Source organism: Anomaloglossus baeobatrachus, chromosome 8 (assembly GCF_048569485.1).
Source record: "Anomaloglossus baeobatrachus isolate aAnoBae1 chromosome 8, aAnoBae1.hap1, whole genome shotgun sequence".
In the NCBI taxonomy this organism is placed as follows: Eukaryota; Metazoa; Chordata; class Amphibia; order Anura; family Aromobatidae; genus Anomaloglossus; species Anomaloglossus baeobatrachus.
The window spans coordinates 37,196,513-37,219,674 of record NC_134360.1 but is presented as its reverse complement, the minus strand read 5'-3'; the positions used below and the strand labels follow the sequence as shown (position 1 = coordinate 37,219,674).

The following is a 23,162-nucleotide window of genomic DNA, read 5'->3' as shown; positions in this document are numbered from 1 at the left end:
TCCATGGGGGCGGGCTGTCTGGTGTCCGTTACTGTCTCTCCTGCCGATTTACGCCGTCACCCAACGCTCGATTTCATACCTCAGGACACCGCCCAGTGCGCCCGAGGTCCCGCGCATGCGCTGTGCGACTGTACCGGGACTGTGCACTGTGTGCACAGTGTGACCGCTGGTGACATGTTGCGCAGGCACGAGATTATGGGCGGCGCTGTGATTGTCATCAGCAAGTGCCTGCCCATAATCTCGTCCCCGCGCTTTCCCCTCTGCCTCCAGCGTTCTGCGCAAGCGCTGGCCAGATGACCCGACGTCACCTCCTGGAGCATGAAATAGATGGGAGGAGCGGAGCAGGACACCACCGGTTACGAGAGGTGACGTCGGGTCATCTGGCCAGTGCTTGCGCAGAATGCTGGAGGCAGAGTGGAAAGCGGATTATTGGCTTAGAAGCTCAACTCCAGACCTCAAGACCCACCAACAGATCATATTTTCAGGTTTTCCTTAATCAGATTTTCAGGATTTCCTTAATGTTGCACAGGTGATGGAATTATCCCCTGTCTAATGTTGAGGAAAACCTGAAAATATGATCTGTTGTTGGGTCTTGAGGACTGGAGTTGAGAAACACTGGTAGACTACCTATAGGTAATTTAATGTTGGATAACCCCTTTAATAAAATTACCCTATAATGTTCACCTTAATTCACCACTAGTTTGAGTTCACTACATACATCCTTTTACCTTTAAAGGGGTTGTCCACTACTTTTACATTGATGGCCTATTCTTAGAATAGGTCATCATTGTCTGATCACCCAACACCCCCACTGATCAGCTGCACTCGGTCCCGCATCGGCTAGAAATCCTCAATTCCGGAGCTGCTTCTTCTTCTGATAGTAGCCGCGGTCGGGTACTGCACATCCGTCTCCTATTGATCTGAATGGGAGGCAGATGTGCAGTATCCGGTCGCTATCATCAGACGGAGCAGCTCCGCAAATGAGCATTTCTGGCTACCTGTTGCCGCCGCTGGCACCGAGATCAGCTAATCGGAGGTCGGAGGGAGTGCCAGGTGTCGGATGCCAGCCGATCAGACAGTGATGACCTATCCTAAGAAGATATGGCCATCAATGTAATAGTAGTGGACAACCTCTTTAAGGTAATCCTAGCTGTAGAAATTATATGCAATGTGCTCTCCTTAGTGGTGGCTATATAAATCTATATGTAGTGAGCTCTCCCTATTGGTGACTGTATAAATCTGTATGTAGTGAGCGCCCCCTAGTGGTGGCCGTATAAATCTGTATGTAGTGAGCTCTCCCTAGTGGTGACTGTATAAATCTGTATGTAGTGAGCTCCCCCTAGTGGTGGCTGTATACATCTGTATGTAGTGAGCTCCTCCTAGTGGTGACTGTATAAATCTGTATGTAGTGATCTCCCTCTAGTGGTGGCTGTATAAATCTGTATGTAGTAAGCGCCCCCTAGTGGTGGCTGTATAAATCTGTATGTAGTGAGCTCTCCTAGTGGTGACTGTATAAGTCTGTATATAGTGAGCTCCCCCTAGTGGTGGCTGTATAAATCTGTATATAGTGAGCTCCCCCTAGTGGTGGCTGTATAAATCTGTATGTAGTGAGCTCCCCCTAGTGGTGGCTGTATAAATCTGTATGTAGTGAGCTCCCCCTAGTGGTGGCTGTATACATCTGTATGTAGTGAGCTCCTCCTAGTGGTGACTGTATAAATCTGTATGTAGTGATCTCCCTCTAGTGGTGGCTGTATAAATCTGTATGTAGTAAGCGCCCCCTAGTGGTGGCTGTATAAATCTGTATGTAGTGAGCTCTCCTAGTGGTGACTGTATAAGTCTGTATATAGTGAGCTCCCCCTAGTGGTGGCTGTATAAATCTGTATATAGTGAGCTCCCCCTAGTGGTGGCTGTATAAATCTGTATGTAGTGAGCTCCTCCTAGTGGTGGCTGTATAAATCTGTATGTAGTGAGCTCCCCCTAGTGGTGGCTGTATAAATCTGTATGTAGTGATCTCCCCCTAGTGGTGGCTGTATAAATCTGTATGTAGTGAGCTCTCCTAGTGGTGACTGTATAAATCTGTATGCAGTGAGCTCCCCCTAGTGGTGGCTGTATAAATCTGTATGTAGTGATCTCCCCCTAGTGGTGACTGTATAAATCTGTATGTAGTGAGCTCTCCTAGTGGTGACTGTATAAATCTGTATGCAGTGAGCTCCCCCTAGTGGTGGCTGTATAAATCTGTATGTAGTGATCTCCCCCTAGTGGTGACTGTATAAATCTGTATGTAGTGAGCTCTCCTAGTGGTGGCTGTATAAATCTGTATGCAGTGAGCTCCCCCTAGTGGTGGCTGTATAAATCTGTATGTAGTGATCTCCCCCTAGTGGTGACTGTATAAATCTGTATGTAGTGAGCTCTCCTAGTGGTGACTGTATAAATCTGTATGTAGTGAGCTCTCCTAGTGGTGACTGTATAAATCTGTATGTAGTGAGCTCTCCTAGTGGTGGCTGTATGAATCTGTATGCAGTGAGCTCCCCCTAGTGGTGGCTGTATCTTTTGCATAAAAAAGACAGCTCTATCCCCTGAAAAGATATATCACCACATTATATTTGGCAATAGAATTGGGGCCCATTATGTGTCTTTATGGGACCCCAGGATTCTGTGTATGCCCTGGAGTAATATACTGCTTTTGTCATTCGCAGGTTGCCTGTTTCAGCACTTCCGCTGTATCCATAGGCTATAAGCCGCTGCATATGAACCATTACTATGTCCGCTAGACTGAGCAAGAGATATGTGGAGGGTAATTCCATGTTAATCGAATGTCCCGGCCGCATCAGTACATCTGACTGACTCTGAATTGTGCGCACAGAAGCCCCTCGCCACATCGCCGCTGCCCTATTCTTCTCGCTCCTCAGACCTAATCATACGTCAGCGTCCAGCCCTGTGCCACCCGGGGACCTGGTGAGCTCCACTGGTTATAACAACCAGTATATAGATATGGAGACGTAAAGGGCCCCAAAGAATGCCCTGCTGCATCCAGAACCGTGGACGGTACATTTCAGGGGTTAATTTTTATACGTTTCTACCTTTTTAGAGAAGTGTTAATCACGGCCATGGAATGGGAAGAATGTTAAGAGCTTACATTGGCCGAGCTAAACATTACCCAGTACTAGGAGCGGCAGCAAACACAAGCCCCAAGAAGGGCCACGGGCCTATGTGACAAGGAGGAAAGGTTTTCTGTCATCTAGGGGTTAATCACTTCCAGATCATGGACCTCATCTGCAGTACAGATTCCCGGTCTGCCGCTATCGGTACCTATAGGTCACCATATATATCATATCAGAGGCGCACTGCTAGCCTCTCACTATAATATACCAGCATTGCTGATGGCAGAATAGGGATATTTAAAGGGGTTGTCCATTACTTTAACACTGATGGCTTATCCTTAGGGTGGGTTATCACTGTCTCATCAGCTGGAGTCCAACACCCGGCACCTCCACCGATCAGCTGTTTTTGGTGCCAGTAGTAGGCGACCACAAATGTTCAGTTCTGGTGCTGCTCCGTCTTCTGATAGCGGCCACAACGGGATACTGAATATCCGCCTCCTATTATAATCAATAGGAGGCGGATTTGCAGTACCCGGAGACTGAGCAGCTCTGGAACTGAGCATTTCCGTCCACCTGTTTGGAAACTGGGTGAGGAACAGCCAAACTCTGCTAAGAAGGTGAGATTGTGGAAGACAGTTTCATGTCATGGGTCTAAAGGCCCCGTCACACGCGTCGATATGTCGTGCGATCGCCCCCGTCATTTGTGCGTCACGGGCAATTAGTTGCCTGTGGCGCACAAAGTCGTTTACCCCCGTCACACGTATTTACCTCCCTCACGACATCGCTGTGGGCGGAGAACATCCTCTTCCTGAAGGGGGAGGGACGTTCGGCGTCACAGCGACGTCACACAGCGGCCGCCCAATAGAAGCGGAGGGGCGGAGATAAGCGGAACGTAACATCCCGCCCACCTCCTTCATTCCGCATTGCCGGCGGGACGCAGGTAAGCTGTGTTCGTCGTTCCCGGGGTGTCACACGGAGCGTTGTGTGCTGCCTCAGGAACGACGAACCACCGGCGCGCAGAAGGAGGAACGATTTTATGAAAATGAATGACGTGTCAACGAGCAACGATAAGGTGAGTATTTTTGCTCGTTCACAGTCGTTCGGAGGTGTCACACGGTACGACATCTCTAACGAATTCCGTGACCCCGACGACATATCGTTAGATATACCGTAGCGTGTGACGGGGCCTATACACCACGAAAGACTGAGCACAGCAACAAGACACAAGGTAGTTATACTGCATCAGCAAGGACTCTCCCAGGCAAACATTTCTGTTTATGCTCTTTTAAAGAAGCACCAATAAATGGGCAACATTGAGGACCATAGACGCAGTGGTGCACCCTAGGAAATTTAGTGCAGCAGATGAAAGACACATCACACATTCCTTTGAAATCAGAAGCTGTCCAGCAGTGTCATCAGTTCAGAACTAGCAGCAACCAGTGGGGCCCAGCTACACACATCGACCGTGCTGTATGGAGAGGTCTGGTCAGAAGAGGTCTTCCTATAAAAAATGTGGCCAAAAAACAACATGGACAAGCGAAGGGACTCAATTATGCAGAGGAATATAGGAACCGGGGTGCCAAAAAATGGCAGCAGGTGCTCTTGACGGATAAGTGAAAATGGGAAATATTTGGCGCAGTTTGTGAAAGCGCTGGAGAGTGACACAATACTGAGGGTCTGCAGGATCAGTGGAGCACGGTGGAGAGTGCTTGTAAGTTTAGGGCTGCATTTCAGCAAATGCAGTTTAGGATTTGGTCCGAACTAATGCTGAGAAGTTGACACATCTAATGGATGCAGCACTTCTGAGGCAGCTGCAGGCTGCTATTTTTAGGCTGGGGAGGACCTAATAACCCTGGGCTTTTCTACCCTGATAAAACCAGCCCCCAACTGTCTGCTTTACCTTGGCTGGTTATCAAAAATAAGAGAGACTCCATGCTGTTTTGTTTTTTTTTATTATTTATTTAAATAATTAAAAAAAAAAGATGGTGTGGGATTCCCTCTATTTTTGACAACTAGCCAAGGTGAAGCAGACAGTTGGGGGTTCCAGTCCGCAGTTGTCTGCTTTACCTGCACTGGTTATCAAAAATAGGTGACATCCCACTTTATTTTTTTTTCTTTATTGTTCACAGCAGCATACAGGTATCTTCCGCATGCAATGAAGCTTGTTAATTGACTGCACTGCAACCTTTCAACAAACTTTATTAGCATACCAACAGCACCCAAACTCAGACATGGACTTTTTTTGTGTGTTTGAGTTCGAGCTTCAGGCACCCGGCGTCTGGTGCAAACCTCGAACTTTACCGTTCAGGTTCACTCATACCTAGTCAGGAGTTTATAATAAAATGAATCATGCTGTGCACCCATCGCCATACATTTCTCAGAGAGCTGCTGCCTATAAATATTACCGCCTGGTGTTACATCACTGGCACATCAGAAACCATCCGTAGTGGCTATGACCCTAATCATGCACTGCAGCAGTGGAGGGGCCCAGGACCCAGCACCTTATATACCTTCTATGTGTTGACTACTTTTCCGCAGGATGATAAAATAATGTCTGCCTTCAGCTACCACTAGGGGGAGCTCATAGTACTGTGCAGATATATGCATCTCCTTTAAGGTTTTTAAACAAAGTACAAAAAAATCTTTGCAACGGGTGATAAAAGGACCCTTGTGCCCAGAACATTTTCAGTCTACCCATGACCACTGCGACCTCTGTGCCCCCCCTTTTTCAGTGTGAGCCGGTCATGTGACTATGTGTTGCATTGTGGGATATGTAGTTTTTGCACTAGCCGCTGTCCCTGTAGCAGATAGCAGAATTTTACAGGCACATTTGGCTGCGAATAGTGCACAAGATGTGATCAGTGCAAGACACATAATGAAACGTTGTAAGGAGAGAGCAGTGTAAGTATAAAGCATGGATCAATGGTCTAGAGATCTGATATTCATAGGCAATTTCACCCCTGTCTATAGCCACAATAGATGGCATCACGAGTAAATGACCCTGAAGAATCTCTTATTCGAGCTGCTTTATTTGCAGGGATTTGACGGATAAGTTCTGCACTTGTGACGTTCCGCGGCGGCGCTGATACTATGGAGACAATCATGTTTCCAAGGTACCCGAGTGTCCAAGAAGCATCTAATATTCCCGTCTGCCAGCTGGCACTGACAGCCGCTGCTCAATGGTTACCGATGGTTACATGACATATTTAAAATGTTCAAAAAACCCCATTGATACAAAATACAAATGCGCCTTCCCCTTTAAGTGTATTAAACAGTTTACAAAACCCCTGAACCCGCGTTCCTGCCCCATTGTCGTACAATATAAATAATGCACCCCACGTTTTGTAACCATTTTTTTCTCTAATAGATTTACCCCAAAAATTCCCTACCGTTTTGTGTACACAGCGCCTATGCAGACCTATGCGTTGCTATACAGACTACAAAGCCTGTGTTGTCTAATCCTGCAGTCATATACGACAGTAGAGAAGAGAGTAACCCTAGAAGCAAGGTTTGTTTGTAGCCTGTAACCATGGAGTCACATTGGTCTGTATAGTTGCTGTACACACAAAACGGTTGCTTACTTACTGTTTGGATGTGTTAGGTAATATATTGGCTTTTTTGACAGCCTGGATATTTATCAGGTGGCCTATAGCAACCAATCACAGCGCTGCTTGTATTTTGCTGCAGGTCATTAATAGGAGCTCTGATTGGTTGCTATTGCAACCAAGGACATTCATAAGATAATTATGTGTCAGTTAATATGATTTTGGTGGGGGGAAGGGGGGTGGGAGAGAGACAGAAAGAGGGAGAATGGGAGGGACAGTGGGAGAGAGGGGGAGAATGGGAGGGAGAGTGGGATAGAGAGGGAGAGTGAGATGGAGAGTGGAAGAGTGGCAGAGTGGTAGAGCATGATAGTGGGAGAGAGGGGAGTGGGAGAGAGGGAGAGTGGGAGAGTGGAAGAGAGGGAGAGTGGGAGAGTGGGAGAGAGGGAGAGTGGGAGAGAGGGAGAGTGGAAGAGTGGGAGAGAGGGAGAGTGGGAGAGAGGGAGAGTGAGAGAATGGGAGAGAGGGAGAGTGGGAGAGAGGGAGAGTGGGAGAGAGGGAGAGTGGGAGAGAGGGAGAGTGGGAGAGAGGGAGAGTGGAAGAGTGGGAGAGAGGGAGAGTGGGAGAGAGGGAGAGTGAGAGAATGGGAGAGAGGGAGAGTGGGAGAGAGGGAGAGTGGGAGAGAGGGAGAGTGGGAGAGAGGGAGAGTGGGAGAATGGGAGAGGGGAGAGAGGGAGAGTGGAAGAGTGGGAGAGAGGGAGAGTGGGAGAGAGGGAGAGTGGGAGAATGGGAGAGAGAGAGTGAGAGAATGGGAGAGAGGGAGAGTGAGAGAATGGGAGAGAGGGAGAGTGGGAGAGAGGGAGAGAGGGAGAGTGGGAGAGAGGGAGAGTGGGAGAGAGGGAGAGTGGGAGAATGGGAGAGAGAGAGTGAGAGAATGGGAGAGAGGGAGAGTGGGAGAGAGGGAGAGTGAGAGAATGGGAGAGGGGAGAGTGAGAGAATGGGAGAGGGGAGAATGGGAGAGAGGGAGAGTGGGAGAGAGGGAGAGTGGGAGAATGGGAGAGAGGGAGAGTGAGAGAATGGGAGAGGGGAGAGTGAGAGAATGGGAGAGGGGAAAATGGGAGAGAGGGAGAGTGAGAGAATGGGAGAGAGGGAGAGGGAGAGAATGGGAGAGAGGGAGAGTGAGAGAATGGGAGAGAGGGAGAGTGAGAGAATGGGAGAGAGGGAGAGTGAGAGAATGGGAGAGAGGGAGAGAGTGAGAGAATGGGAGAGAGAGAGAGGGAGAGTGAGAGTGTGGGAGAGAGAGAGAGAATGGGAGAGAGGGAGAGGGAGAGAATGGGAGAGAGGGAGAGTGAGAGAATGGGAGAGAGGGAGAGAGTGAGAGAGTGGGAGAGAGGGAGAGTGGGAGAGAGGGGGAGTGAGAAAATGGGAGAGAGGGAGAGTGAGAGAATGGGAGAGAGGGAGAGTGAGAGAATGGGAGAGAGTGAGAGAGTGGGAGAGAGGGAGAGTGGGAGAGAGGGGGAGTGAGAAAATGGGAGAGAGGGAGAGTGAGAGAATGGGAGAGAGGGAGAGTGAGAGAATGGGAGAGAGGGAGAGAGGGAGAGTGAGAGAATGGGAGAGTGAGAGAATGGGAGAGAGGGAGAGTGGGAGAGAGGGAGAGTGAGAGAGAGGGAGAGTGAGAGAATGGGAGAGAGGGAGAGTGGGAGAGAGGGAGAGTGAGAGAGAGGGAGAGAGGGAGAGTGGGAGAGAGGGAGAGTGAGAGAATGGGAGAGAGGGAGAGTGGGAGAGAGGGAGAGTGAGAGAGAGGGAGAGTGAGAGTGGGAGAGTGGGAGAGGGAGGGAGAGTGGGAAAGAGAGGGAGAGTGAGGGCAAGATGGAGAGTGTAAGAGTGGCAGAGAGGAAGAGTGGCAGAGTGGGAGAGAGAGGGTGAGATGGAGAGTGGCAGAGTGAGAGAGAGGGATAGAGTGAGAGAGGGAGAGGGAGAGAGAGAGTAAGCGAGTGAGAGAGTGGGAGAGAGGGAGTGGGGGTGGGATAGTGGCAAAGAAGGAGACGGAGAGTGAGAGAGGTGGGGGAGAGAGAAAGAGGGAGAGTGGGGGAGAGACAGAGAGGGAGACCTAGTAACTATCCTGAGCAATGCCAGGTACTCCACTAGTCATCCATAAAAAGGACCCCACGTGTCTACCACGTCCTGGTGTCTTGTGTGGTGGAGGGCTCAGGTACTAGGTTTGGCTACCTCTTCACCCCCTTGAACATTGTACGGAGCAAGTGACGAAGCAAGCGATGAAGCGAGCAGTGAAGCGAGCCTGCATTCTTTTCCTATCCACTGCATCTTACAGGAATCACAAGACGTGTATATTCCATGCTCCAAAACGTACAGTATACAGCTGGCATTCTGGCTGCCCGGCTGTGACTTTAACCTTTTCTGTGCCAGCCTTTAGCTGCCAATCACCTTGGTGAAAGCAGTGGAAGACTGGCACAGAACCAGATCATAAGCTGCAACCAAGAGGATATGGGAGGCATTTCTTAAAGGAGTATTACCAAAAGATCTGCTTTCTCTTGTCCACTGACTGTGCTCGGTATTGCCACTTAACCAGTTGTACGGATCCAAGCTGCAATACCAGACACAACCATTGGACAGAAGTGGCGCTATTACTGTAAAAAGAGAACCAATGTTATTTTTTTTCATCCCCTTTAAATGGGACCTTCAATCACTCTACTGGAAGTGGGAATAAGGCTATGTTCTGTTATCATTGAACTTATCAATTATTAAACTGATCAGACATCTGATAGGAAACATTAAGAACCAATTACACTTCCGAAAACAGGAATCTTACCCAAAATCAAGAGAGACACGCATCTCTGCTGCCAATTTTTTCTCCTCTGCGTCATCTGCAAGTTGATGCGTCGCAATTTACTTCCAAACCCTAGTGAAAAATAAAGTTGAGTTACAATAGAGAAGAGCAAAAATATTAATTTACTTCTATGTAACACTGTCTGACAACCAATATGGCTGCCAACACTACTTTTAAGAAAGGTGTCATATACTTTTAAGACTTCCCCCACGGATTTTAGGACAATTTACCCCATCATTTTCTTGCTATCACTGCACCATAAAGCAGGTTTGCAAACAACCTGGATTACAAAATCTGCCGTTTTGTGTATACAGCTCCTGTGGAGACCGATGGGTCTCCAGCATTACAGAGAGCCATGTGTTACTCCACTCCCCCTGCCTCCTGTTACTCATAACCTTCAGACAGTGAAAGAGGAGGCAGAGTAACTCATGACTGCAGGGTCTGACTACACAGTGTCAGTTTGTAGTCTGTTGTCATGGAGACACAGTTTGAATTTTTTAAATCAAAGCTGTTAGTAAAGTTGGTTAACTCTTTATTGTAGAGGCGTCGGAGTGGAAATTATGTGTTGGGTTTAATCAAGCATGCAAAAATCTTGAGACATTTTAACCAACGTAAGCCCCCCCCCAAGTAAAGCCCATTTTAAAGCAAATCAGTGTAGACTTCTTCCCAGATAAAAGAAATCTGCTCGTAAATCCAAAAGGCCATAACATTCATTATGTCAGTGCTATGAAATATCATGCTAAGCGCTCTGCAGAGTGAAGTCATCAAACATGGGATGAATGACTTTGCCACACACGCAGTAAACGGCCCTCGCCCCTCATTGTCGGGATCCTCCCTCCCAGCAGGTCATGGGCCACTCAAAATCTCATCACATGGTGATCATTTATATTCGAACAGAAATTTACCAAAACACCAGTCCCCATAGTCTGGAGAATCCACACCTACCGGCCCTGTCATACCTGATATGACTTCATACATAATAAGGTCCACATTTCACCACGTGGTAGATTAAGGGTTAATATGTTATATAGCTATTTGCAGGATGAGTTATATCACTTTTTCTCATGTACAAACTTTTTAGTTTTAGTATTTTAGATATTCTTTTACTTTAGCGCACAACTTGCTATTTTAAAAAAATGTTTAGATTTTTTTTAAACATGTTATTTTTATATTTTTGTATTCTTAAAACATTTAACTTATCAATTTTTATTTTTTTTATTTATTTTTTACTTTCCCAATTTTTGGAATTTTTAAAACTTTTAACTTTAAAAATTTGGGGATTTTTAAAACTGTTTACTTTCCCAATTTTGGGGATTTTTTTTACTTTACCAAAATTGAGGATTTTTAAAACTTTTACTTTCCCACTTTTGGTGATTTTTTACATTTTTTACTTTCACAATTTTGGGGATTGTTTTTACTTTACCAAAATCGGGGAATTTTAAAACTTTTACTTTCCACCTTTTGGGGATTTTTTACTTTCCCAATTTTGGGGATTTTTTATTTTACCAAAATTTGAGGAATTTTAAAACTTTTACTTTCCCACTTTTGGGGATTTTTAAAAATTTTTACTTTCTTAATTGGGAGGAATTTTTTACTTTACCAAAATTGAGGCATTTTAAAACTTTTTCTTTCCCACTTTTTGTGGGTTTTTTTAAATTTACTTACCCAATTTTGGGGATTTTTTTTATTTTACCAAAATTGAGGATTTTTAAACCTTTTATTTTACCACTTTAAGCGATTTTTTATAAATTTTTAATTTTCCAATTTTGGGGATTTTTTTACTTTACCAAAATCGAGGAATTTTAAAACTTTTACTTTCCCACTTTTGGGGATTTTTTAAATTTTTTACTTTGCAAACATTGAGAATTTTTAACACTTTTTACTTTTCCAATTTTGAGGATTTTTAAAACTTCTTACTATACCAATTTTTTAAACTTTTTAATTTTTGAGACTTTTTACTGGCCTAAATTTGTCTTTTTTTTTTTTACTTTCCCTTATGGGAACTTGTTTTCCTCAATTTTATTGATAATTACAAGCATGTTTTATCATCTAAGGCTAAGAGAGATGTTGTGGTTTTATGGGGGAATCAAAATAAGTTCGACACTTCACAATAGTCAATTCTATTATCATCGTTATCCCTTAAATTACTGAACCCCCGCCATGCGTGGTCCCAGACAACTGAAAAGTATTAAAGATCAACACTGTGGTTGGATTAGGGGCAGATATTCCCATTCATGGCTGACTTTAATCTATAATGACCAAATATATACTGATAGTCAATCTGTATATACTGAATATGTTGATCTCAGCAAACATTAATATTTATCACTGATTTTAGCAATATAAAGTTATACAATAAATACATTGATATTTATATATCTGAACCAAAAAAAGTCGTCCTGATGGTCATGTACAGTAGATGTCTAATGCTGGGAATAAAAACAACCTACTGTATATTACCCGTCATCAGGAAATTCTTAGAGGATTGTTCATGAGATGTGAAAAATAAATAAACTGGAAATCTAGCTAAATTATTACTTAGTAAAAAAAAAAAAAAGTTGTACATAAAAGGAAAACAAAATCAAAGTATAAAAAAAATATTCTTTGATATGAGATTGATAGATAGATAGATGGATAGAGGGATAGATAGATAGAGGGATAGATAGAGGGATAGATGGATAGATAGATGGATAGATAGATAGATGGATAGATAGAGGGATAGATGGATAGATAGATTGAGGGATAGATGGATAGATAGAGGGATAGATGGATAGATAGATAGATAGATAGATAGATGGATAGATAGAGGGATAGATGGATAGATAGATAGATAGATAGATGGATAGATAGAGGGATAGATAGAGGGATAGATGGATAGATAGATTGAGGGATAGATGGATAGATAGATAGATAGATAGATAGATAGAGGGATAGATAGATAGAGGGATAGATAGATAGATAGAGGGATAGATAGATAGAGGGATGGATAGAGGGATAGATAGATCGATAGATAGAGGGATAGATAGAGGGATAGATAGATAGATAGATAGATAGAGGGATAGATAGATAGATAGATAGATAGATAGATAGAGGGATAGATAGATAGAGGGATGGATAGAGGGATAGATAGATAGAGGGATAAATAGAGAGAGGGATAGATAGATAGATAGATGGATAGATAGAGGGATAGATAGATAGATAGAGGGATAGATAGAGGGATAGATAGATAGATAGATAGAGGGATAGATAGAGGGATAGATAGATAGAGGGATAGATAGATAGATAGATAGATAGATAGATAGGTAGAGGGATAGATAGATAGAGGGATAGATAGAGGGATAGATAGATAGATAGATGGATAGATAGAGGGATAGATAGAGGGATAGATAGATAGAGGGATAGATAGATAGATAGATAGATAGATAGGTAGAGGGATAGATAGATAGAGGGATAGATAGAAGGATAGATAGATAGATAGATAGATAGAGGGATAGATAGAGGGATAGATAGATAGAGGGATAGATAGATAGATAGGTAGAGGGATAGATAGATAGAGGGATAGATAGAGGGATAGATAGAGGGATAGATAGATAGATAGATGGATAGATAGAGGGATAGATAGAGGGATAGATAGATAGATAGATAGATAGGTAGAGGGATAGATAGATAGATAGATAGATAGAGGGATAGATAGATAGAGGGATAGATAGAGGGATAGATAGAGGGATAGATAGATAGATAGATAGATAGATAGATAGATAGAGGGATAGAGGGATAGATAGATAGAGGGATAGATAGAGGGATAGATAGAGGGATAGATAGATAGATAGATAGAGGGATAGAGGGATAGATAGATAGAGGGATAGATAGATAGAGGGATAGATAGATAGATAGAGGGATAGATAGAGGGATAGATAGAGGGATAGATAGATAGAGGGATAGATACACATTAGCTAGATATACATACTGTTCATATTAGATAATTTAATTAATCTATCAATCTGCCATCTAATAACTATATAATATCTATGTGTTACATCTATCTATCTACCTATTGATCTATCCCTCTATCTATTCATCCATACATTTATCTATTGATAAATCTATCCATTCATCCATCTATGTATCTAGCCATCAATCTATCTATTGATTAATCTATAAAACTATCTATCGATCTATCTATCTATCTATTCCTCTATCTATATCTATCTATATCTATCCCTCTATCTATCTATCTATCTATCTATCTATCTATCTATCCCTCTATCTATCTATCCCTCTATCTATCTATCCCTCTATCTATCTATCTATCTATCCCTCTATCTATCTATCCCTCTATCTATCTATCTATCTATCTATCCCTCTATCTATCTATCTATCTATCTATCTATCTATCTATCTATCTATCTATCTATCTATCTATCTATCTATCTATCCCTCTATCTATCTATCTATCTATCTATCTATCCCTCTATCTATCCCTCTATCTATATCTATCTATCTATCTATCCCTCTATCTATCTGTCTATCCATTTATCTATCCCTCTATCTATCCATCCATCCATCCATCCAGCAATATTTACTAGTTAGACACTGAGCATACATCCCCTGCATAGACGTCTATAAGTGATAGATCCTTCTCCTGCCCCTTAGATAAGCTGTAGACTTCTTCTTGCTGACTTCCTCACTTCTGGACCCTCCGCAGTTCTCTCCTCCCTCAGTATAACATTTATATCTAGATATAGTCGGTTACCTTGAAGACGACGTCACAGACACTTGTCTCCTCTGCCACTGGCCGTAGACTTAAAGATGCCAAATCCAGTGTCTTATCTGTGGTTGAGGGTCCGGCCCCCCAATGATGCATAGGGGGGGTGTTATACCAACTTACAGCGTGAGAACACTAGCAATGTGAAAACAAACAAGCAATAGTGCGTCGAGCGAGCAGGACGATCGGGGCAGCGCTCCCTCCCTCCGGCCCTGATCCTAAATGGAGTGATTCTTATTCAAATTGGTACTGTCACTGGTGAGCGCAGGGCTGAAAGGGGAGCACATGGTTTCCAAGTTACAGGAATGCAGAGACTGATTTTTTTCTGCTCCGTGGGTCATACACTAAGCCTGCACTCTCCATCGCTTTTTATTTGGGACTGTATGGAGCTCCCCCCCTTCACGCTGTCCATCCCTGGAACAGGGCTGCTGGAAGGTTTTACAGGACTGGCAGCTGCTTTATCAACAAGCGCCAAATATATTCATTGCTTTTTTTTATAAACATATAAACTTCAGTCTATGACTTGGATACAGAAAAAAATGTCTCCTTTCTTATGCAAATGGCGCCTCCCCTATCCACAGGTTGTGTGTGGTACTGCAGCTCAGCTCCATTAAAGCAAATCCAGTCTGGGAGGCTGAAGGGTTCCAAAATGGATCATCACAATAGTTGTTTGAGGGCTGAGATGCAGCAGATTATTGCCACATATATTTAAAGAGGATCTGGCACTCAAAATAAATATGTAATTGTTTTACCTGGTGTAAATGTCGCTCTTCTCCTGAATCCGGCGTTGTATTTCTTTTGTTCCTGCGCCTCTCTGTTCCATAGATAGGGCCCCCTCTTTCTTGTATATAGATCTAGTCTTTTAAGCGTGGGCGTGTCCCTAAACTTTCTATGGGAGTGTGTTCTTGAAGACGACACCCAGTTGGCTAAATTAACAGTGCAGGGAACAGAAAGCCATATCTCTGGAATGGAGAGGCGCAGAAGCAAAAGAATGACCACGCCGGATTCAGAAGAACATTGGCGTTTACATCAATTTACATGATTATGACAACTGGCAGGTCTTCTACTGAAAATGTTTAGCTTTCTATTACTGTGTGGCAGTGGCGCAACTAGAGTCTGATGGGCTCCCCCACATGTTGGTCAGATGTATGGGGCATTGTAGCATTTAAAATCCTATAAAGACATATAACTTGCCCCATTTCCCCTTATTTGTGTAGTGCTGACCCCCATTCTGTACTAATGTCCCCCATCGTGGGCCACTTCCTGGTAAGTAAGTCCCCCATCCTGGTGTATGACATCATTATGGCCCCATCCTGGTATATATGGCCTCATCCAGGTATATATGTCTCCATCATGACCCCATCCTGGTATATATGGCCGCATCCTGGTATATATGTCCCCATCATGGCCCCATCCTTTTATATATGCCCCCTTCATGGCCCCATCCTGATATGTATAGCTTCATCCAGGTAGATATGTCCCCATCATGGCCCCATCCTGGTATATATGGCCTCATTCAGGTATATATGTCCCCATCATGGTCCCATCCTGGTATATATGGCTTAATTCTGGTATATATGTCCCCATCATGACCCCATCCTGGTATACTTGGCCTCATCCAGGCATATATGTCTCCATCAAGGCCCCATCCTGGTATATATGACATTATCGAGGTAGATATGTCCCCATCCTAGTATATATGGCCTCATCCAGGTATATATGTCCCCATCATGGCCCCATCCTGGTATATATGGCCTCATTCTGGTATATATGTCCACATCATGGTTCCATCCTGGCTATATATGGCCTCATACAGGTATTCTCCATCTTGGCTATATCCTGCTATATATGTTAAATCAAACTGTTAAAGGGGCTGTGCAATTTTAAAGAGATTTTACAAAAACACGGCTACTGGGATTACAATTCATCGCCATTGAAATGAATGGCACTAAGCTGCAATACCACATGCAACCTGTAGACAAGGGTGGCACTGTTTTTAGACTAAAGCAGCCATCTTATTTACCTGTCTCGAAAAAATTAGTCAACTAAAAACACCACTGAGAGTAATAATAATACAGAGCCATGATTGACCATGTAATATTATTCGTATTATTATTGCCCTTTTCATGTTAACAATCCCCCCTGTAGCAGATGGCGTCTTTCTAGGGTGGCACAGTTGTCCGGGCATAGCACAGTCCTATGTTTAAGTGGGTATTGTGCACAAATTGGTGCCTGAATAGAAGAAGAAACACCAACAAGCCCAAGTCACCGCCTCGTAGAGCGGCTAATTAACGGGGCGCGGAATGTGCCTCTCCAGGGAGGTGAGAAGAATAATGGAGCCAAATGAGAGGTTATAGGGCGCCTTGTAATTTGTTGTGATAATTGCTGAATTCTCTGCGTATTATTATATTGTTGTGATACAGATGGACTGTGTGCAGGTACAGACGCCATAGACGACTGGTCTTTATTTTTGGGGAGGGAACAGATAATGAAGGATCAGTTGAAGAATCAGCGTGGGATTGAGATTTGCTGTTGTCACTGGGCAAAATATGAAACGGTGTCCCCCTTGTGTTATTAAAGTTAGGAAGTAGCAATATATGGGCCATACTATACATTGCTCAAATAATAGTGCTATAAGGTGACCATTATACAGTGCTAGTATCATACAGTGCCCAACTAATACTGCTATAAGGTGACCAATAATTATACAGTGCTAGTACCATACAGTACCCAAATAATACTGCTATAAGGTGACCAATAATTATACAGTGCTAGTACCATACAGTACCCAAATAATACTGTGATAAGGTGACTAATAATTATACAGTGCTAGTACCATACAGTACCCAAATAATACTGCGATAAGGTGACCAATAATTATACAGTGCTAGTACCATACAGTACCCAAATAATACTGCTATAAGGTGACCAATAATTATAAAGTGCTAGTACCATACAGTACCCAAATAATACTGCTATAAGGTGACCAATAATTATACAGTGCTAGTACCATACAGTACCCAAATAATACTGCGATAAGGTGACCAATAATTATACAGTGCTAGTACCATACAGTACCCAAATAATACTGCGATAAGGTGACCAATAATTATACAGTGCTAGTACCATACAGGACCCAAATAATACTGCTATAAGGTGACCAATAATTATACAGTGCTAGTACCATACAGGACCCAAATAATACTGTGATAAGGTGACCAATAATTATACAGTGCTAGTACCATACAGCACCCAAATAATACTGCTATAAGGTGACCAATAATTATAAAGTGCTAGTACCATACAGTACCCAAATAATACTGTGATAAGGTGACCAATAATTATACAGTGCTAGTACCATACAGTACCCAAATAATACTGTGATAAGGTGACCAATAATTATACAGTGCTAGTACCATACAGTACCCAAATAATACTGCGATAAGGTGACCAATAATTATAAAGTGCTAGTACCATACAGGACCCAAATAATACTGTGATAAGGTGACCAATAATTATACAGTGCTAGTACCATACAGCACCCAAATAATACTGCTATAAGGTGACCAATAATTATAAAGTGCTAGTACCATACAGTACCCAAATAATACTGTGATAAGGTGACCAATAATTATAAAGTGCTAGTACCATACAGTACCCAAATAATACTGTGATAAGGTGACCAATAATTATACAGTGCTAGTACCATACAGCACCCAAATAATACTGCTATAAGGTGACCAATAATTATAAAGTGCTAGTACCATACAGTACCCAAATAATACTGCGATAAGGTGACCAATAATTATACAGTGCTAGTACCATACAGGACCCAAATAATACTGCTATAAGGTGACCAATAATTATAAAGTGCTAGTACCATACAGTACCCAAATAATACTGCTATAAGGTGACCAATAATTATAAAGTGCTAGTACCATACAGTACCCAAATAATACTGCTATAAGGTGACCAATAATTCACTGGGGAACGCAATTTTTTAGGAGTTAGGTCAGACAACTGTTCTTAATTAATTTTTGGATGCTGAATCCAGAAATGATCTCAGTTTTTCTCTATCACGTCAAGTTTTTGAACTATAGGATTTTTGTCTTCTCAAAAATATGTAAACTACTGTACCTAAAAAGTGTTGTTTTTTTTTTTTTAAATAGTACAAATATGAACAAAAAATGAAATATATAAGAAATAGGCACTGTCTCAGTTGTGACTACTCTTACAAGTTGCCACGTAGCTCTATATGAGTCGAATTGTACTCAGATAACAAGTCTTATTACAGAAATCAGTGCAATTGTGCTTCTATGGCACGTAAGTTGAGGAGGAAAAACTTGACGTGATAGAAAAAAACTGACTACATTTTTGGAATCCGCATGCCGATTATAGTATAAATCAGCTCAAAAACCCAACAGAATTTTTTTTTCAATTTGTTCCCCAGTGTAATTATAAAGTGCTAGTACCATACAATACCCAAATAATACTGCTATAAGGTGACCAATAATTATGCAGTGCTAGTACCATACAGTACCCAAATAATACTGCTATAAGGTGACCAATAATTATACAGTGCTAGTACCATACAGTACCCAAATAATACTGCTATAAGGTGACCAATAATTATGCAGTGCTAGTACCATACAGTACCCAAATAATACTGCTATAAGGTGACCAATAATTATACAGTGCTTAAATAATAGTAGCAGAGTACCCAAATAATAATGACATAGAGTGTCTAAGTTCTTAAATAATAGTACCATACATTACCTAAGGTGCCTAAAAATTACCATACAGTGCGTATATAGTAGTACCAAATAGTAACTAAATGATAGTGTTATAAGGTGACCAATAATTATTCAGTGCTAGTACCTTATGGTACCCAAATAATAGTGTTATACGGTGACCAAGAATTATACAGTGCGTAAATAGTACCATACAGTGCCCAAATAATAGTGATATACGGTGTATAAGTTCTTAAATATTAGTACCATACATTACATAAGGTGCCTCAAAATTACCATACAGTGTTCATATAATAGTACCAAACAGTAACTAAATGATAGTGTTATAAGGTGCCTAAAAATTACCATACACTGCTTAAATAATAGTATCATCCAGTGCACAAATAATAGTATTATTAGGTGACCAATAATTACACAGTGCTTAAATAATAGTAGCATAGAGTACCCAAATAATGATATAGAGTCTAAGTTCTTAAATAATATTACCATACATTATCTAATGTGCCTAAAAATTACCATACAGTGCTCATATAATAGTACCAAACAGTAACTAAATGATAGTAATGTAACTAAGTTGACCAGTAATTATTCAGCGCTTAAATAATAGTACCATGCGGTATCAAAATAATAGTGTTATAACGTGACCAATAATTATTCAGTCCTGGTACCTAACCTAGTAGTGTTTAGCGTTTTTGTATAATAGTACCATACAGTGCTTAATAGTGTTATATGGTACCTAAAAATTACCATAACGTGCTCATATAATAGTACCAAACAGCGCATAAATAATAGTGTATTAAATTGCCTAATAATTATAATAAGGTGCGCAAGTAAGAATTCCATAAATTGTTTAAAAATTACCATGCATTCCTTATATAACAGTACCATATAGTATCTAAATAATTGTGGCATGAATAGCAAATATAAGGGGCCTAATAATTACCGTACAATACTCACATTATAATAATAAATAATATTTTTTATTTATATAGTGCCAACTTATTCCACAGGACTTTACTATTCATTCTATAGTGTCCAATAAACAGTGCCATAAAGTCACTTATATACTTTAACTACATTACAGTGCTCAGATAATAGTACAATGCAATATCCAAATAGCAAAGTCATTAGGGGCCTAATAAGTAATAGACTGCTTTTATTAATAGCACCACAGTTCCAAAAAATTATGTATCAAAAATGTATTTTTTTGTATCACAGAATAGTTTTCTGGCTATAAGTTGTGGGGTTTCCTGGGGATTTGCTCCCTTTTTTCTGTGCTACATTAAATATAAGGCCAAGATAATAGAAAGAGATATGATTTTGTGTCTAAATACCCCAGAAAATTAGTCTGGGGGGAGGGGATGTCTTACCTTTGTTGTCTATGGATACATTTTTGTGTGACAGCATCGGTTTTCTAAACAGAAACATCAACTACATTTCATATTTCCTGTTGATATAATCCTTGAAGCAGCATCAGTGGGCTAATATTTCCTTAAAGACAATAGCCCGGATGATCTTATTACAACATATGACCCCAGCCAGAGACCTCATGTCAAACTATTTGTCTTACCTGGAGGCAAAAAATTAGTAGGTTTCTAAAAGGAACTCGAAAATACAAGAGACAAAGACTTGTGGTGCCTAAAGGACTTATCCAGCCACGTTACAGAAAAATGATGCCTCACTAGGAAATAGTGGATTATTTGGTGACAATAGTAGCATAAAGTATCTATAAGATTGATGTATTTTGCAATTGGAAAATGGGTACCGCCATGGGTACGGTAACAACCGAATCCTATTATTACACCTCTTCTGCTATGTAAAGAGATCAACTGTGTGTTATTTTAAATTAAATCATTACCATAGTTGTGAAATCAATATATGAAAGTGTTATGCTGTATTATAGTATTATTCAGGCACTGTATTGAGGTTTTATTTGAACACTTTATGAAAGTTTTACTTAACTAATGAATCATATTTTGCTATCAATATATAGAAGTGCTATGATGGCTGTGTATGGGAATATTTTAGTTCTGTAGAGTTACAAAATGATGCTTCACTAGGTGTTGTTGGATTTATTAATTGATAACTAGATGTATTGAACTTTTTGGAATTTGGGCACTGCTATGGGTACGGTAACAACCGAATCCTAATATTACACCATTCCTGCCATGAAAAAAGAGGTAAACTGTGTGTTATTTTAAATTAAATCATCATCATAGTTGTCAAGTCAATGTATGAAAGTGTTATGAGAGCACTATATGATAGTATTATTGAGGCACTGTATTGAGGTTTTATTTGAACACTTTATGAAAGTTTTACTTAACTAATGAATCATATTTTGCTATCAATATATAGAAGTGCTGTGAGGGCTGTGTATGGGAATATTTTAGAACTGCACAGAGTTACAAAATGATGCTTCACTAGGTGTTGTTGGATTTATTAATTAATAACTAGATGTATTGAAATTTTTGGAAATTGGGCACTGCTATGGGTACGGTAACAACCGAATCCTATTATTAGACCACTTCTGCCATGTTAAGAGGTAAACTGTTATTTTAATTGAAATCATCATCATAGTTGTGAAATCAATATATCAAAGTGTTATGAGAGCACTATATGATAGTATTATTGAGGCACTGTATTGAGGTTTTATTTAATCACTTTATGAAAGTTTTACTTAACCAAGGAATTGTATTTTGTAGTCAATATATAGAAGTGCTGTGAGGGCTCTATATGGTAATATTTTAGTTCTGTACAGAGTTACAAATTGATGCTTCACTAGGTGGTGTTGGATTTATTAATTGATAACTAGATGTATTGAACGTTTGGGAAATTAGGCACCGCTATGGGTACGGCAACTACAGCAGCCAGATTGTTCCACAACTTTTGCTATATAAAGAAGCTGAGGTTATTGATAAGAGTGTCAAATTAAGAAAAATTATCATATATATGAATTGCAGACTCTTATTAATGAAACAGAAAAAGGACCAGCTATGGAAAACCATCACCACAATCAAAAGCAGACCTGTCGGGGTCCAGCATTTCTCATACAAGAAAGCTGTGTTAAATCACAGTGACACCATATTCTATCTGTTGCTCTGCACTGATCTATATTGTGGTATGTGGGCTGAATACTTTATGCTCTGGTATGTGGACACTATATGGTAGTATTATTTAGTCATTGTAGTGCAGTTATAATTTTCAAACCAAGACGGTTTTATTTGGGCATTGTACAATACCATAGTTGTGATGTCAAGATATGAAAGTACAATGAAAGCACTATATGCTAGCTTTTATTAAGGCACTGTATTGCAGTATTATTTGGACGCTATGGTGGGTTTTATTGTGAAAGTGAATAAACTATTGGGATAAAACTGTTATGAGGCCACCGCATGGGAGAAATGTTTGGGTACAGTATTACGATTTTATTTGGACATTATATATCAATTTTATTTAGGGATTTCTATAGAAGTATTGTGTCAAAGTGTTCTAAGGGCACTATATTGTAGCATTATTTAGGCATTGTACTTTTGTATTATTTAGACGCTGCATGGCAGTTTTATTCGAGCACTGAATAGCAGCAATATTGTGTGGGCTATATATGGAAGTGTTATGAGGATAGTATAAGATAGTAGTGAATGGAGTTTTATTTTAGGCTTTGTTTGGCAGTATTCATTTGAATACATAGCACTTTATAGTATGAGAGTTTCCAAAATGGAGAGTAGTGATGCCCTACTATAAATGATGTATCACAGCTGATACCATACGGCTAATGGGCATGTGGTCCTATTCGGGAACCGGTCCCAATGTGTTGGGCATTTGGACCGTTAAGGACCACGACATGGTACAATTACAACCTCTGCCCCTTTAAGCCACAGGCTATTGTATGAATACAATTAGGGCTTACCATACAGCTAATTGAAAATATCCCTTTTGACTTAAACCCTCTATTGTGCGTTTCGATGACTTGCCCACCCTGCCAGAGGCTTACGGGTAAATCGTCCTCTGAAGGATTGCCATTTTCTATTGTAAAGAATGAATGAGGCCTGATCACAGTTTGCTTACTGTGTGACCGACCTGTGACCCACATCCCTCAGCCCAAATCCAATTTGGATGGATGAGAGCTATTATAATTTTAAAGGTTAAACTTAGAGT

The 23,162-nt window shown here is 41.2% G+C and overlaps 1 protein-coding gene across 3 annotated transcripts in view; it reads right to left on the bottom strand.

The window, feature by feature from the left end:
* LOC142249672 (laminin subunit beta-1-like) overlaps nucleotides 1-23,162 on the bottom strand; it is a 102,101-nt gene that overhangs the window by 69,270 nt on the left and 9,669 nt on the right. For 2 of the 3 annotated variants that reach the window (XR_012725087.1, XM_075321469.1), the window contains exons 1-2: nucleotides 14,245-14,456; nucleotides 9,474-9,563 (exon numbers count right to left, since the gene is read on the bottom strand). Coding sequence is in view for 2 of the 3 variants with exons in the window: in XM_075321469.1 (XP_075177584.1) it covers nucleotides 9,474-9,528 (55 nt within the window). In the remaining variant the exon portion in view is untranslated. Of the gene's footprint in view, nucleotides 1-9,473; nucleotides 9,564-14,244; nucleotides 14,457-23,162 lie in introns of those variants that run through there. The other variant, XM_075321470.1, reaches the window with a different exon arrangement.